This window comes from Argentina silus (genome assembly GCF_951799395.1).
Source record: "Argentina silus genome assembly, chromosome: 6".
Lineage (NCBI taxonomy): Eukaryota > Metazoa > Chordata > Actinopteri > Argentiniformes > Argentinidae > Argentina > Argentina silus.
The window spans coordinates 6,151,372-6,165,936 of record NC_139660.1 but is presented as its reverse complement, the minus strand read 5'-3'; the positions used below and the strand labels follow the sequence as shown (position 1 = coordinate 6,165,936).

General features: G+C 42.7%; 2 protein-coding genes across 4 annotated transcripts; one reads left to right on the top strand and one right to left on the bottom strand.

Moving 5' to 3' along the window:
* Positions 1-351: 351 nt before the first annotated feature.
* On the bottom strand, positions 352-8,059 carry LOC310805956 (MAU2 chromatid cohesion factor homolog). 2 transcript variants are annotated; one of them, XM_083671854.1, is made up of 20 exons: positions 7,758-8,059; positions 7,412-7,429; positions 7,164-7,229; positions 6,542-6,637; positions 6,215-6,309; positions 6,036-6,063; positions 5,682-5,837; positions 5,378-5,524; positions 5,012-5,102; positions 4,762-4,865; positions 4,261-4,338; positions 4,008-4,073; positions 3,703-3,786; positions 3,491-3,540; positions 3,213-3,290; positions 2,870-2,981; positions 2,560-2,650; positions 2,135-2,262; positions 1,628-1,716; positions 352-1,434 (listed from the first exon to the last, which is right to left on the bottom strand). In XM_083671854.1, exons 1-19 carry the CDS (start codon positions 7,989-7,991, stop codon positions 1,642-1,644), a joined length of 1,797 nt encoding a protein of 598 aa, XP_083527980.1. In that variant the 5' UTR covers positions 7,992-8,059; the 3' UTR covers positions 352-1,434; positions 1,628-1,641. The 2 variants fall into 2 exon arrangements, with proteins under 2 accessions (XP_083527980.1, XP_083527979.1); XM_083671853.1 differs by having other exon boundaries at positions 352-1,716.
* A 290-nt stretch (positions 8,060-8,349) lies between these two features.
* LOC310805957 (mitochondrial coenzyme A transporter SLC25A42-like) lies at positions 8,350-13,609 on the top strand. Of its 2 annotated transcripts, none has more exons than XM_083671856.1 (8): positions 8,350-8,433; positions 8,849-9,000; positions 9,772-9,883; positions 10,072-10,097; positions 10,326-10,492; positions 11,269-11,385; positions 11,502-11,653; positions 11,858-13,609. In XM_083671856.1, the coding sequence occupies exons 2-8, from the start codon at positions 8,914-8,916 to the stop codon at positions 12,181-12,183; spliced, it is 987 nt and encodes a 328-aa protein (XP_083527982.1). In that variant the 5' UTR covers positions 8,350-8,433; positions 8,849-8,913; the 3' UTR covers positions 12,184-13,609. The 2 variants fall into 2 exon arrangements, with proteins under 2 accessions (XP_083527982.1, XP_083527981.1); XM_083671855.1 differs by having other exon boundaries at positions 8,849-9,018.
* The last annotated feature ends 956 nt before the right edge of the window (positions 13,610-14,565 follow it).

Here is a 14,565-nt window from a genome sequence, read left to right as displayed (position 1 = left end):
AGTGTTTCATTGAGTGTTTACCCCTTCAAACAATGCCTGTGTTAATGATATGTATGACTCTCTTTCCAGTGGCGCTGTCCTTAAGACAACATCTTGTATTGAACCCACAAGTCTTACACTACATATTGGCTTATTATTTATTCATGACCATTTCCTGAAACAAAGTTATCCTAAGGGTAATAAACACATTAGGTCTATGGGAGGCGTCGAGTCATTGTACATGATGTCCATTGATGTATACAAAAGCACTCTGTGTGCTTTAACGCAACATGATAGTGATCAACTCTGTACACTGTAGGTGAAGTAAATATTAGTGCACTAACTGACATTAAACACTGACAATTTGCTTGCAAATAACCACATTTATTTGACTTTTATTCAAAAAGAAATCAAAAAATAATATAGGCAATAAAAATGTAGGCATTGGGATAGAATATGGCAAGTACTCAAGCTTTTGTTGCGTCCATACAGATTGACTTAAATAAGCATTGAGTTTGATTTCTACATGGGATAGTTAAAAATACATTACACACTTGACTACATTTAGTTTATAAAATGTCACTGTACAATAAAGGTTTAGCAAGTTCAATATCTATACAAATATATTGTAAAGAAAACCCTTAAGCAGAGCTGTAAATAAAAATAAAAATATTACAAAATGTAATAGGTTTACTTTTTTAATCTTAACATTCTTGTATGTTTCAAAATGTCAAACTCCATGATCTGTGGAACTAAATACATGAACTAGAATTCATATAAACAATTTCAAAATAGTTTGACAGTCTGATATATTTTAAAAGGGCACATGGTATCTGACATTACAAAAACTTCACTGTCTCAAAGCAGGTTTATCAAAATATTGCTCAACAGGGCCATCTGCTGGTCTGTTAAGTAACTGCAACTGATGGACATAAATTCATGTGTGTGTACTGCTCTTGAGAAATGTAGACCTTCCGAGTTCAACACTGCCAATTTCACATTCAAGGCAAAACTTGAAAACATGTTACTAGTTCTTTTAAGAAAACAGGAAAAGTGATCAAAGTGTCTCTAGTCTAGTCATGATGCTACAAAAACGTGTCTAGCTGTGAAAATCTTCAGCAATTGGTTCAGCAACAATTGTATAGGGAATCAATATCAGTAACATCCATGCATAAAGAAAAAGAGCATTCATACAAAAGTAAACCAAGCTGTAAAATCTTTATCAACAGTTACAAAAATATCAACATTAATAAATTAATTCTATAATGCGGCTACAGTTTGTTTTTCAACTCCCCCTCTAATTTTCCTATGAGGGAAATAAACATTGGTTGAACTCAAAAGAATTCTAGACATCTTTGAGGCAAAGGAGCCCTTGTGTGTGCCGCCATGGTGTCTCCCTCTCGTCCAATGCCAAATGGACAGCTAGTCCCCTACTGCTCACCCACTTGTGGATATCTACAAGGATTGGATAGGTGTAAGCAAAGGGGCGACAATTCCACCTAGCCTATCACTGGGGAAGAAGGTATTACCATATAGCTATACATAGTCAATCCTGTCAGATCTCAAGAGTGCATGGGGGGGAGGGGGGGGGGGGTAAGGGCTAGGGGGTACATTTGGGATTGGCCGTCCCTCTTTCACACACATGTACCATGGCCCGGATACTCATAGCAGGCTGGCGAGGCTGGTTGTTGGGCCGTTCTGGGCTTGAAACTGCACAGGTGGCGGGCCGTCAGTCCACTGTCACGGAGGAAAGAGAGAGAGAGAGAGAGGAAGACAAATCAGATCACAAATCGGAGACACATAGATAGTGTATGTGAGAGAGAGAGAGAGAGAGAGGGAGAGAGAGAGAGGCAGACGGACGAGACAGAACAACCTAACACTACATTCTATTTTTATTTATAGAATACATTTTCAGAACTGAGCCAGATCTTGCTGCTGTTGCTCGTGTTGTGTGATGTGTAATGTGTAAGCGCGCCACAAGAGAAGGCTCCCCGCAGCGGAGAGAGTAGTAGGCGCTGCGAGGTATCACACACACAGCCAAGAAAGATTATATCTAATTAAACATTCAGCGACAGCCCTACAAAATACACAACTTTATTCTGACTTTACACAGCAACTGCTTAAGAAAAAGGACACGGGGAAGGACGGCACTCACACTGATGAGGTTGTGCTCGGGAAGGCTGCAGGCTGCGATGTGGTCCTGGAGAAGCTGCTGGGAGAAGTTCTGGTGCATCTGAGCTGCTTCATGGGCGTCGATGGTGTTCCCCAGGGCCTTGTTCAGATCTGCAACAAGAGACGCTCATGAAACTTCCATCCAAGCCTGCATGACTTAAAGGTCTGCTACACTACAGGTGTAACTACATATTCACCCAGCTTCACAGTGTTATAATGTAGAAACATTGATATTAACAGTACACAAATACAATAGCGGTACCCGTTTGAAAAAACAAGCTGATAAACCGCGCTGACGGCTACTTCACGGATTGCGCACGCTGCATCCCGGTGTAGCAGTTACGTTAGCATGTTCCTCATTCAAGCTCTATCCCAACACAGTGACATTGTAGACAGGGAGAGACGGACCTTTCAACAGGGCAGAAGACCACAGCTGGACAGACATGTCAGGGATCTTGCTCGCCAGCTGCATTGCTGGAACCACCATATTGTTGCTTTCCTGAAGGAAAAAAAGAGGCATCTTATCAGGCAAGATAGAAGCACAAAATGTGTCAGTATATGTGGCAAGAGCAGGTGTGCGGCCATTGCAGGTTCTGTGTTACACTATAATACAGGGGGGAAATACAGTTCATGGACAGAAGAGTTCATATGGGGACAGGGAAGATATTGCAGCCAAAGCATTGAAGCATTTGTGGGTCATATAGTGGAGTAATCTTACCCTGTGGTTCCCCAGCACGTAGAAAATGTGGCCAAGGAGAACCAGTGAGCAGGCTGTCAGTCTGTTCAGGTCTTCAGCATTGGACATCTTCAAAGTTTCTCTGAGGAACCGTCTGCAACGAGAAAGTCATTAAGGACTGGTTTCTTGGATCCACATTAAGCCTACTCCGGGACCAAAAAGCATATTTAATGGAAATCAGTCGGGGAAATGTGTTCGGGGAAATACTTTTTGATTATCCCAGGGAAAACCACCGCTAAATGTTTCCCACAGAACACTTGAAGACTTTTTCTGGCATCATTAATTCAACCGCCCACGTCCAATAGGAGATGGGGAGAAAACTCACTTGGCCTCGTTGTAACGTCCTTGGAAGAAGGACAGAAGTCCTCTGATGTAGAAGGCTGCAGCGCGGAGACAGTGTGAGCTGGAACACAACCACAAACATGTGTCTGTCAGCTCAAGTCAACACATTTTATTTCACCAATAGCCGCATACTGTGTCCTCAGATGTAATGCCCACTGATAATAACTGGTTCTGAGAATGTGTTTCAAATATACTTTGTGAGGAAATTACTTATCTAAAATTACGCAAACTTGTTTTATGTCCTATTTTTACTGCACATACCTCACAGGGAAATTGTGGTCTGGGTTTATCCTTTCAAGGAGACTGTAGAGCTATAGAGAGATTGGCAAGAAAGTAATTTGTAAAGCACTTTGGACTACAATGCATCGAAAGGTGCTACACAAATAAAGTTGATCATTACCATCAAGGGGGTTTGCATATTGCATTATGCTATCGGTTCGGTAAAGATGGATGGTGAGAAGGTGTGAACTGACCTCCTGATGTCTGGTTCCTTCCCTGATGTAAACACTAGCCAGGTTTGTCACAATAAACGTCCAAAGCTCCTGGTGTGTTGTGAGCTGAAATAGGAATGCACAACATTAACGCGCACACACACACACACACACACACACACACACACACACACACACACACACACACACACACACACACACACACACACACACACACACACACACACACACACACACACACACACACACACACACACACACACACACACACACACACACACACACACACACACACACACACACACACACACGTCATATAAACTCACCCGCAGAGCAGTGGTGAACTGGGCCTCCGCATTGTCCATACAGTTCACAGAGATGCAATAAAGACCCTGGAGAATAAAGCAGGACAGCACAACAAGAGCAAAGTTATAAGTTAACAGTTTTAAATATAGGGGTTACTCACTCACCACCCCTCTCCCATCCCCCCCCGTCCCCCCGTCCCCCCGTCTCTGTGTAATTCAGGGTAAGAGTATTGAGGGTATGTCTTCTGGGTGTGTGGAGGTTTAAAATACTCACTAATAAAGTGTGGAGTTGGGCAGCGTGATTGGTGAATAACCTGGGGGACTGCTGGCACAGCTGGCAGACCTGAGAGATCTGGGATAGAGGGGGAGAGAAAGTAATGTCCTCATTAAGGAAATGCTGCTGCTCCTCATATCGCTCCCACCTCAACTGTCCATGGACATGTCACCAAACTATAATATATAATAATATATATGCCATTTAGCTTTTTTCCAAAGTGACTTACATTGCAGTGAGTGCATACATTTTTCAGTATATTTGATCCCAGTGGGAATCGAACCCACAACCTAAGCGTTGTTAGCGCCACGCTCTGCCAACTGAGCCACAGAGGACCAAACTATGCTAACAGGTTCCTGGAAGTTTATAAGTGCTTGACTTATTTCATGTGGTGATCTCATTTACAAGAATGCTTCATTTCAGATGAAAAGAGAAGTTGATGCGTTGAATATAGACAGAAATAGACAGTCACAGTCATAATGTCCCTCCACATCAGCCTACCTCTTGTAATGCAGTAGCCTTGTGACCAGTGACTAGCCGACACATGATAATGTGCTCCAGCAGAATAACTTGAAACGTGGAGAGGATGGGGCTGCAATCTAGCACTGAAACAACAGGGGGACGAGAACACAAAGCATTTCAGACACACTGAGTAATAGCTGAACTAAACAGACGTGACGGCTGAATTGAACAGACGTTCTTCACAGTAATGCACAGAAAAGGAAAGATATGCGGGGTTGGAAGGACTTACTTTTTAGTTTCTCAAGCTGCATGAGCGCTTTGTCTGTGTACTTCTGTGCCTTCTCCAAATACCCAGCTTGCATGGAGTGCATGACTGTCACCTGCAACATGCACCACACGGTTTTTACTCGCATGAATTACCCGAGCGCCACATTGCTCCACAGTGCATTGGGATTCGTAGCGGGACAGTATAGGTGCGTTCAATTTAGCTCACCCAGTTCACCGGGTGGGTGGGGTTGCACTCTATGACCAGTGGAATGGTTGAAAACATGCAAATGCTGCTCATCCTGTGCAATGGGGGAGTTTAATTGAATGAGTCTAGTCATTCTTTCTTGTTTTGAGAGCTGCAGGTACAAAGGGAGAGGGTGTGGCTCACCAGGTAGACGAGCACACACATGTGCTCTTTGGGCAGCCAATGGAAGAGGTCCGCTGGGTTGCTGGGCAGAATCTCGTCATCGTGGAGTGTGGAGATGGTCTGGATGCACTGCTGCAGCTGTTTCAAACACGGCTTCACACTCTTTACCTGCAGACAAAATAAGAAAAAGGAAAAGGAGAAGAAAAAGAAAAAGTTTCAGCTGTTGCACCCTACAAAATCAATGTGTCCTAACATGTTCACGTAACGACGAGTCCTGTAATACCAGTTCCTACTAAGAGAGAATTTGTCTCTTGACCCTGTTCACCTGTCCAGCGTCCAGGTAGTGTGTGACCTGCAGCACCAGGAAGAAGACCCGGAGAGACTCCTTCTGAATGGGGTTTCCCTGCCAGTTCTCCACGATCGTCCCACACAGTGTAAGCAAAGGATGCACCTCGCCGAGCTTCCTCTCCATCAGTAGGAGCTGAGGTGGAGGAGACACAAAGGCAGAATGGATAAATCACTGTTTTATTCACATGCCATTACAATACGCCATACTTAAGACAACGTCACACTCAAGACAACCGTGGATCCTTACGACAACTCCAACGACACAACAATCAGATCAGGACAAACAAAATTGCGATGTACGCAAAGAAAGAGCTGCTGAGAACAGACTCACCATTCCTTTACTCAGGAGAAACAACGCTCTGTTGAAAGCACACAGAAACATGCAATTAATTACTGCAGAGAAATGGGAAGTCCATTGAAGGACATGTTTAATAACATCACTTGTATTTCAGAGAGGAATCAATGTGAGCATTAAAAAAAATGTCAATACTGAAGAGTAGGTTACAGCACCTGGTGTATTCCGAGCCCACAACTCTTGCATACTCAGCGCCAACGCCCAGGAGGTCACAGGCAGACACAAGGTCTTTCTCCAGGGTGTGCAGTTGCTGATAGAAACAATTCAATTGACATTAAATTCAATGTCATGTGTCATGTGCCTATGACTAAAAAAATCTTAATTCCAGCTCCAAAAGTAAAAAAAAAGAAATCACTAAATGTAGTAGACTATTAATCATACATTTCACCAGAGAAAAAAATCTTTAGATTTTACGGACAAGACCTCAAAGTGCGTAATCTGTCCTGATGCTGTGTCTGTGTGGGCATTACAACATGACATACCGCTAGTTGGAACAGCAGTCGGCAGTGCCAGTACGGGGTTTGCTGAGATATCTGGATCGCCTTACGCAGTAAGGGCTTTGCAGAATCCACCAGATTCTGTAAACCGATAATCACAACATAAAACCCACTCAACATTATACTTCCACAAAAGCAGGTTCCAAAACTAAATAAACTGTTACTCCTCCTAGTCACAGATTAAGACTGAGTTTCTTCCCTCAGTGTCCCCCTCAAGTCACTCACACACTCACTGACATCATAACACATACGCACACACATAACTACCCATTGCAGACTCATCTTTCACTGTAAATAACTGACAACCTGTCAATGCCATTGCATATAGTCATTCCATTATGTACATTGCTTACATTGCTGTTTATATTCTATTTATTTTTAATTTATTGTTTGCACTCTGTGGCACTGTCACTTTTGCATTTCACTGCATACTTGTATGCACGTGACAAATAAAGAATCTTGAATCTTGAGATGATTGAACAATTTCTATCAAATACAGCTGTAAAATGTTTACAGGCTAAACGAGTTGAATGCTCAAATAGGTGTAATGCAAGCTTCCACCAGTACCACCAATGGGGTGAAACAAGCCATACAAAAGCATCATTACCTGTTGGCAGTAGAGTTCTGATAACAGACTGGCCGCCTCAAATTTGACATCTTCAAACTGAGGAATCTGACACACGGAGGTGAAGGAAATAACTCCACTGACATGAATGATCACTGTACTGTACTAACTGTAGGTCACTTGCTATCGATCTGTGCTGAAACACATTAGAAAGACCAAAATAACTATGTTCTGCAGAGTTTAACAATATAGCAAGTTCTGGGTAGAGACCGGAGAATTTGAAAGGATACTTGTTGCGATATAAACCACTGAAAAGAGAAGAAAGAAACATTTAGTGACACAAAGTAAAATTCCCACACAATAACAATCCACTGGCAACCAACTTGTGATGGTAACTAAAGTGTTGAACGTTATAGAAATTGGCTATAATGAAACAGTGAAAGTAGCAAGAGGGAGTAAGAGTAAGACATAGGCCTGTCATAATTACAGTTTTTTTTGTATCCTCATTTATTTTTTTGCAAGAAAGTTTTCTGCTCTAGTGGCTAGCGTGACTGCTTCTTCATGATCCCCCTGCGGGCCTCGGCCGTCACACATCTCTCTCTCTCCATCCTCGCTCTTTCCCAAACTCTCCCTCACCGCTTTCTCCAGGTGGCTCCGCGCGAGCTCGCTGTTCTTGGTGTGATGATAGAGCACCGAGCCGAGTTGAAGATGCGTTCTGGCCTCAACCCTTTGCGGAGGCTTAAACTGGAAAACAGCTTGAAGACAATGCACACATAGACGAATTTTTGGTGGACTCGAAGTTCGGAAATGTTCTGCAAAGCCCAGAAGGGCGAGGTACCAAGATTCCGGGGCCTCTACATTTGACGCCATTTTCCCGATAACAACAACAAGTACTCGGCGCTGTGTCGCCCTCGCGTGATTTCATTGGAACAACGATCTTTGCTGTGAATACATGGATGGGATTTGTAGTTCAAAATACAAGCGTATGTGCCCTCAATTTCGATAAACCCTTGAAAGCCAGTGTGCGTCAACTCAGAGAAGAATTTTTAGACAGACAACACCTAAATATAGTCCACCTTCACTGTTCGAAGTTTTGACACCTGCCGTTTTCAATCACGTTTGTAGAAATCGTCTACAGTGTGAAATACGGAGCTGTGTCGCAAGACCGCACTGACCCTTGATAGCGACAGCAAACAAACAGCAATGTGTCATCCGATTTGGGAAGAAGGCAGAGGAGTTGACTGTTGAATGAGAAACATTGGTCGAGATTGACAGCCTGGATTTGCAATTACACGCACATTGAAGCCCAAAGGTGAGGAAATTATGGTCGAATTCGCAATGAATGTGCATGATATACGCACTTGCATTTGTTTGTTTACCCTGTGATGCGCAGCAATGTTTACTGTTTTGCACCAACAATTAATTTGATTGATTTGATAGTTCCAATCATTATGATCTGTCTATATATATATATATATATATATATATATATATATATATATATATATATATATATATATATATAGAAAACTGCATTTGTCAGTACCGAGAAATTACAGTATGTGTTCATTATGGATGAAGTCATAATGACTGATAGGCTAACTATGTTTACCAACATGGGGTATGCAATTTCCAATGCAGCATAATATCCCAGAGTAAATGAAGAAGAAGAATGACTGAGAGCATGTGGGAGGTTTGGTTTAATCACTTGTTTCTCTCTCCTGCAGTGGTTGACTGCTGTGTTGTTGACAAACAGACCGACTGACTGACTGGGTTGTTGTCAAGGGCATTCATGACCCATAGAGTGCAGGACCAGCGGAGAACACTGCCAGTGCCCCAAAATGCAGTGTTATCTCTCCCACCCTCCACTCAAGCCAAAGTGAGTCCCCTCCATGACGTGAGTCCCTTCCCTCCCTCCCTCCCTCCCTCCCTCACTAGGGTTGCCCCGAATACAGTGTTGCTTTCGAGAACATGCCTCAGCAGAGCTGTAAATAGCAGGCAAAGGCCAGAACCAATCAGCTGAGGCTACACCTATGGTTAACAGAGCAGGAAGTTTGTCTAGGGTAGGGAGAGCTTTATGGGTAATGGGGTCAGAGTGGAGTATTAAGCAAGTCTCGTGTGTGTGTGTGGTGTCTCAGTGTTTATTTTTCTACAGTGCCAAGTCGTTGGTAACAACAACCTTTGTTTTGTAAATTCCTCATGAAAGCCTGAGCGCTTCAGAGAGCTACACAAGTGGGTCACAATCAAAACAGAGAGCCTTTCTTCCCTCCTGTTGCTGCTGGCCTGCTTGCAGTCCCCCATGACTACTCTGATAGCAATAGACTATCAAACACATCTTATCAGTCAGGGAGTTGATTAGGTCCAACTATATCTTACTTCACATACCATAGCTGGTATCAACATTTCCAACCAGGTTTTATCTCTCTCCCTCTCAATTGCAGTATTGAGGTCAAATCAGGATAGCTAGGCATGATAGCACTGTAGATAGGGCGATGCTTTTTAACCTATGGGCCTTGGAGTTTGTACACAAATGGAATAGAGGGCTAACTAAGGCCACCATGTTTTTGTGAGCATGTTTTTGACTGATGATTTAGAAATGACTGTTTTTGTATAGTATCACTTCAGAGGTTGAGTGTGTCTACGTTTGCAGGACTTCAGGCAGAGATGGACCGTGCTGAATTCCCTGCTGTGTGGAGCTTTCGCTGGTGCTGTGGCCAAGACTGTCATAGCTCCACTGGACAGAACCAAGATCATCTTCCAAGGTAAGTTCACTCTCCTCCCAGGCATTCTGAATGTAGAACCTGGATAGTCTTTCTGTGAATTGGATTGATTGTGCTGTAACTGTTTATTTTACTTGAAGTGTTCATCCTACCAGCTTTTTAAATCTAACTTTTAATCTAACTAATCTAACATATCTGCTCTAATGCAAATGTTTACCCCCATACCTCAGTGTCATCAAACAGATTCTCTGCTAAGGTGAGTGCATTTCAAATCTCTATTAGATCAATTGCATTGAATAGGAGAAAGACACTGTATCCAAATCCAATAGGCTGACAGGGCAGGATTTATGGAAATTACTGTTGAGTGTGTGTTGCTTATATGTATTGTATCTGAAGCAGAATTACTCAAAGCATTGCTAAAAAAATATCAGAGGCAGCTATATTGGGAATGTAGTAATGAGTGTGTTGTGTGTTGTGTCCCTAGGAAGCCTTCCGGCTGATCTACGGCACCTATATGAAGGACGGCTTCCTCAGCTTGTGGAGGGGCAACTCTGCCACCATGGTGCGGGTCATCCCCTACGCTGCCATCCAGTTCTGTTCCCACGACCAGTACAAGAGACTGCTCGGGGATTACTACGGCTTGCAGGGAAAGTGAGTGGCCTGCTCCTCTATGGTCACCTGTCCTCTATGGTCCTCTGTGGCTCAGCTGGTAGAGCACGGCGCTAACAATGCTTAGGTTGTGGGTTCGATTCCCGCTGGGACCATATATACTGAAAAATGAATGCACTCACTGCAATGTAAGTTGCTTTGGATAAAAGCGTCAGCTAAATGACAGTATTATTTATTATTCTGTATGGAAAAAACATAGTTGTACTAACATGGGAATGACCGAGATGTACTCTTATGCTCTGATACTGTACTGTATCTGAACTGTACTGTTGATTTTTCCGGGTGCATCGGCTTGATAAATGGAGAGTGGATTTCCCAGGTTCCACAAAAGGAGTACAGCCGAGTTGCACAGGAATACACTTGTTTTATTTATTGGAAACGGGAGTTGCACTGACATGGTTCATCTGTCTTTATCATCAGCATTCTGTCCCGGACCAATGTGGAAATAAATCTGCCCAATGACTAGGGCCCAGAAATTGTTGACCACCTGACCTGACCACCTGTCACATCATTAACATATAATTCAAAGTGTATCCTGAGGCACCTCTGCATTCACTTCCACAGTCCCGACAGAACCCGTATTCTTCTCGCCTATACAGTGACATAAAACCTGTAACACTCAATTTTGGAATTCTGCGGGTCTTGAATGTTCCACTAGCAATAGATCTTCGGAATGTTCACTTTTAGATTTGCCCGCACAATCGCCGTCTTCTCATGGACGTCCATATAGTTGATGATATCGTGTCTGTCTGTTTCAGGGCACTTCCCCCCTTCCCACGGTTAGTGGCAGGATCGCTAGCGGGCACCACGGCTGCCATGCTCACCTACCCCCTGGACATGGTCAGAGCCAGGATGGCAGTGACTCCAAGACAAATGTAGGCACTGGATACCTGAGAATGTTGACATCTGCACATTTTAACCAACTGTACTGTTGATGATGAGACAATAATTCATGTGAAAGTCATACATTTTACATATCTCTCGCCCACAGGTACAGCAACATCATGCATGTGTTTGTCCGCATCACTCAGGAAGAGGGCTTTAAGACCCTGTACAGAGGTTTCACACCGACCATCCTGGGAGTGGTTCCATACGCAGGCCTCACTTTCTTCACATACGAGACCCTCAAGAAACTACACGCAGGTACTGCGTCTCGTCAACTATTAAAACTAAGTGTTGAGCTTATTATCTTAGTCGTAGAAAAAAAGCCTATTATCCGATCATCTATTCAGGGAATGTCACTCAGACTTTCGACTCTCTCTCTCTCTTATCTATCTCCTTCTCTCTCTCTCTTATCTCTCTCCTTCTCTCTCTCTCCTTATGTCCATCTTTATTCCCCCTTTTCAGAGAGGAGCAGGAGATCACAGCCATACTACTACGAGCGTCTTGCGTTCGGGGCATGCGCAGGCCTGATTGGCCAGTCGGCATCTTACCCGCTGGACGTGGTTCGCCGGCGCATGCAGACTGCCGGAGTAACGGGCAAATCATACGACTCGGTCCTGAGCGCCCTGAAGCAGATTGCGATGAATGAGGGTGTGGTGCGGGGACTCTACAAGGGCCTCAGCATGAACTGGATCAAAGGACCCATCGCCGTGGGCGTCAGCTTTAGCACCTTTGACCTCACCCATAACCTCCTGCACAAGCTGCACCAGCTCGGCTACTTCACTCACTAACCACCAGGGGTCGCCAGAGGAGGAGCTCAGCATTGGGACTACAATGGTAGTTACTCACAGGGACAAGAGAGGCAATAATAAACCTACACGTCCAGTCAATCACAACGTGGATTCTTTGCGCTCTGCATTTTGGGGATTCAAATTAGTGTATGTGGGCAGAGAGACAGACCTTCGTTATGCGCACAGCTTCTGCAACACAGTTTAAAAACGCACAGCTAGTCCTGCTCTCACCTCTGTTGTTAATGGTGGAGGTATGTGCGTTAGGCAGAAATCAGTGTCCTCAGAGGTTGATGTGTGCCGGAGGTTGAGATGTGAGGTGTGAATGACCTTTTATTTGATTTTCAGTCTGTTTTCTTTTTTTTTTTTCTTTTTTTTTTTTTTTTTTTAATTTGCTGGGTCATGGTGTCATATTGGTAGTGGCACTGGGCCCTGGTTCTGGAAATATTCAGAGAGGGGGAGCTCTATGATGGGTTCATTTTAGCTGAGTATTTTATCATCTTATGTGCTAACAGGGTGGAATCCTGACTCGACATCCACGAGTGTAAATCTAATCATCGCGCATAATTCTTATTGACATCAATGAAAGATTTACGCGAATGTCGGAGTTACACGCACGGACCTCGAGTTAGGATGTCACCCTTATTACGCACATCATGTTATGCTATATTGAGTTTATTTCAGTGCTGATGGCGGGAAGTTTTTACACATTTTGTGACACACATTTCTATTATAAACCTAACCTTTTTATTTTCAACCATACATTGCTGCTTTCTTTTTGGATTATTTCATGTAATCATTTCAGACTAACTGAAATTAAGATGACTAAGTATAATAGCATTTGATGAGTCACCCAGTGCGCCTTGCTGTGAGAAATAGTGACACACTCAGATGTTGTTTTAAACAGTTTGCTATGACAGCTGGTGGGTGAAGGGTGTGTATCCCCGTTCCAAAGAGCTTGTTGCTGGATTCTGACGGTTAAATGTCCATTTTATATTGTGCCAAAGTGGAATGGAAATGAATGTAGATCAGAATTAATGTCAGCAGGACTGCACAGTTTCACTGCTCCGTGTATAACTTTGAGGTATTGTATAATTGTGTATAATTGTATAATTATAAGTATAATTGTGTCTAACTGAACTTTGATCTAAAATGTGTCCACTAAATGTAATTAATAATAATAATTAATAATAATTTTCTATTTTAAAATGAATAAGATACCCTTTCAGCTATCACTACTCTTATTATTGCGGGTCTATTGTTTGTCATATTTGTTTAATCGCTTCTTGATAGACTGTTGTTCACTGTATAATCTTGATATGCCAAAGCACTTACTTCTGGGAGTCAGAGTACAGTGTAATAACCATCAATCAAACTCACTGGACTAGATGTCAAAGTGCAATATTTTCAATGAATTCATGTATACTACTGTCACTATTAAGCAAATGACTACATGAAATAAAGGTTTATCGTAACATCAAACAGTGTCTCTATTTGTCCACAAGGGGGTGCCATGTGATAGGTAAACGCCATAGGTGGGACGACAGAGACTACTAATGGGCTGAATAGTTCTCATTTATGGTAGACACTTTAATCAAATTGTCTATGTACAAAATCATCTTTAATTGTAGAGTAGATTTTTAAGAGGGTCACTGTTCTTGCTGGGTAGGACCAGCTACTTTCTTTTTGGCATTGGAACAAAAGGCTTTGAGCTCATGGTGTGACTTGAGTTCATGCAATCACTTTTCAATTCTGTAGATGAAACATAATTCCAATTCAAGCATCAAAACAAATAAGTCATACTTTTCAATAGATTTTAATTTTCAGTTAATCTCCTAAATTCACAGATATGAAATGGAATAAACCCCTGCCTGGATGGTGTATGAAGCACCACTAGGTGGCAGTAGCTCCTAGTGAACCTCTAAGCTTGGCCCCTAATGGAGGTGAGTTAAGGCTCTGATCACAGTCTCATTCACCCTGCCCTGAACTTGACCCTCACACTGTGGTCACTGGGGTTTGGTATAGGCTTAGGCCCACATGATTACTACAGTCACATCTTTGTGCTTTGTAATAAGTGATTTTACAGTGTGCAGTGTAGCTCATTGCAATTCATCAGACACCACACCACTTGCTGTTTCATACTCCTCTATAAAAGAAGTGATTTATTCTTTATGATTTTTTTTATCCATGAAGAAAACACAAGGTTATGGGCTGGATAGACACATATGTATGTCAACAAACCACAGTTGCTAAGCACATATCATGAAAATATATATTTTAAAAACTTTCAATTGAGAAAGATATCACCTTCTTAATGCAAATCCATTTTTTAAATACAGAAGAGTGACAGTATTTCAGTTTAGCCTCAATGCTCCATTTCACAGA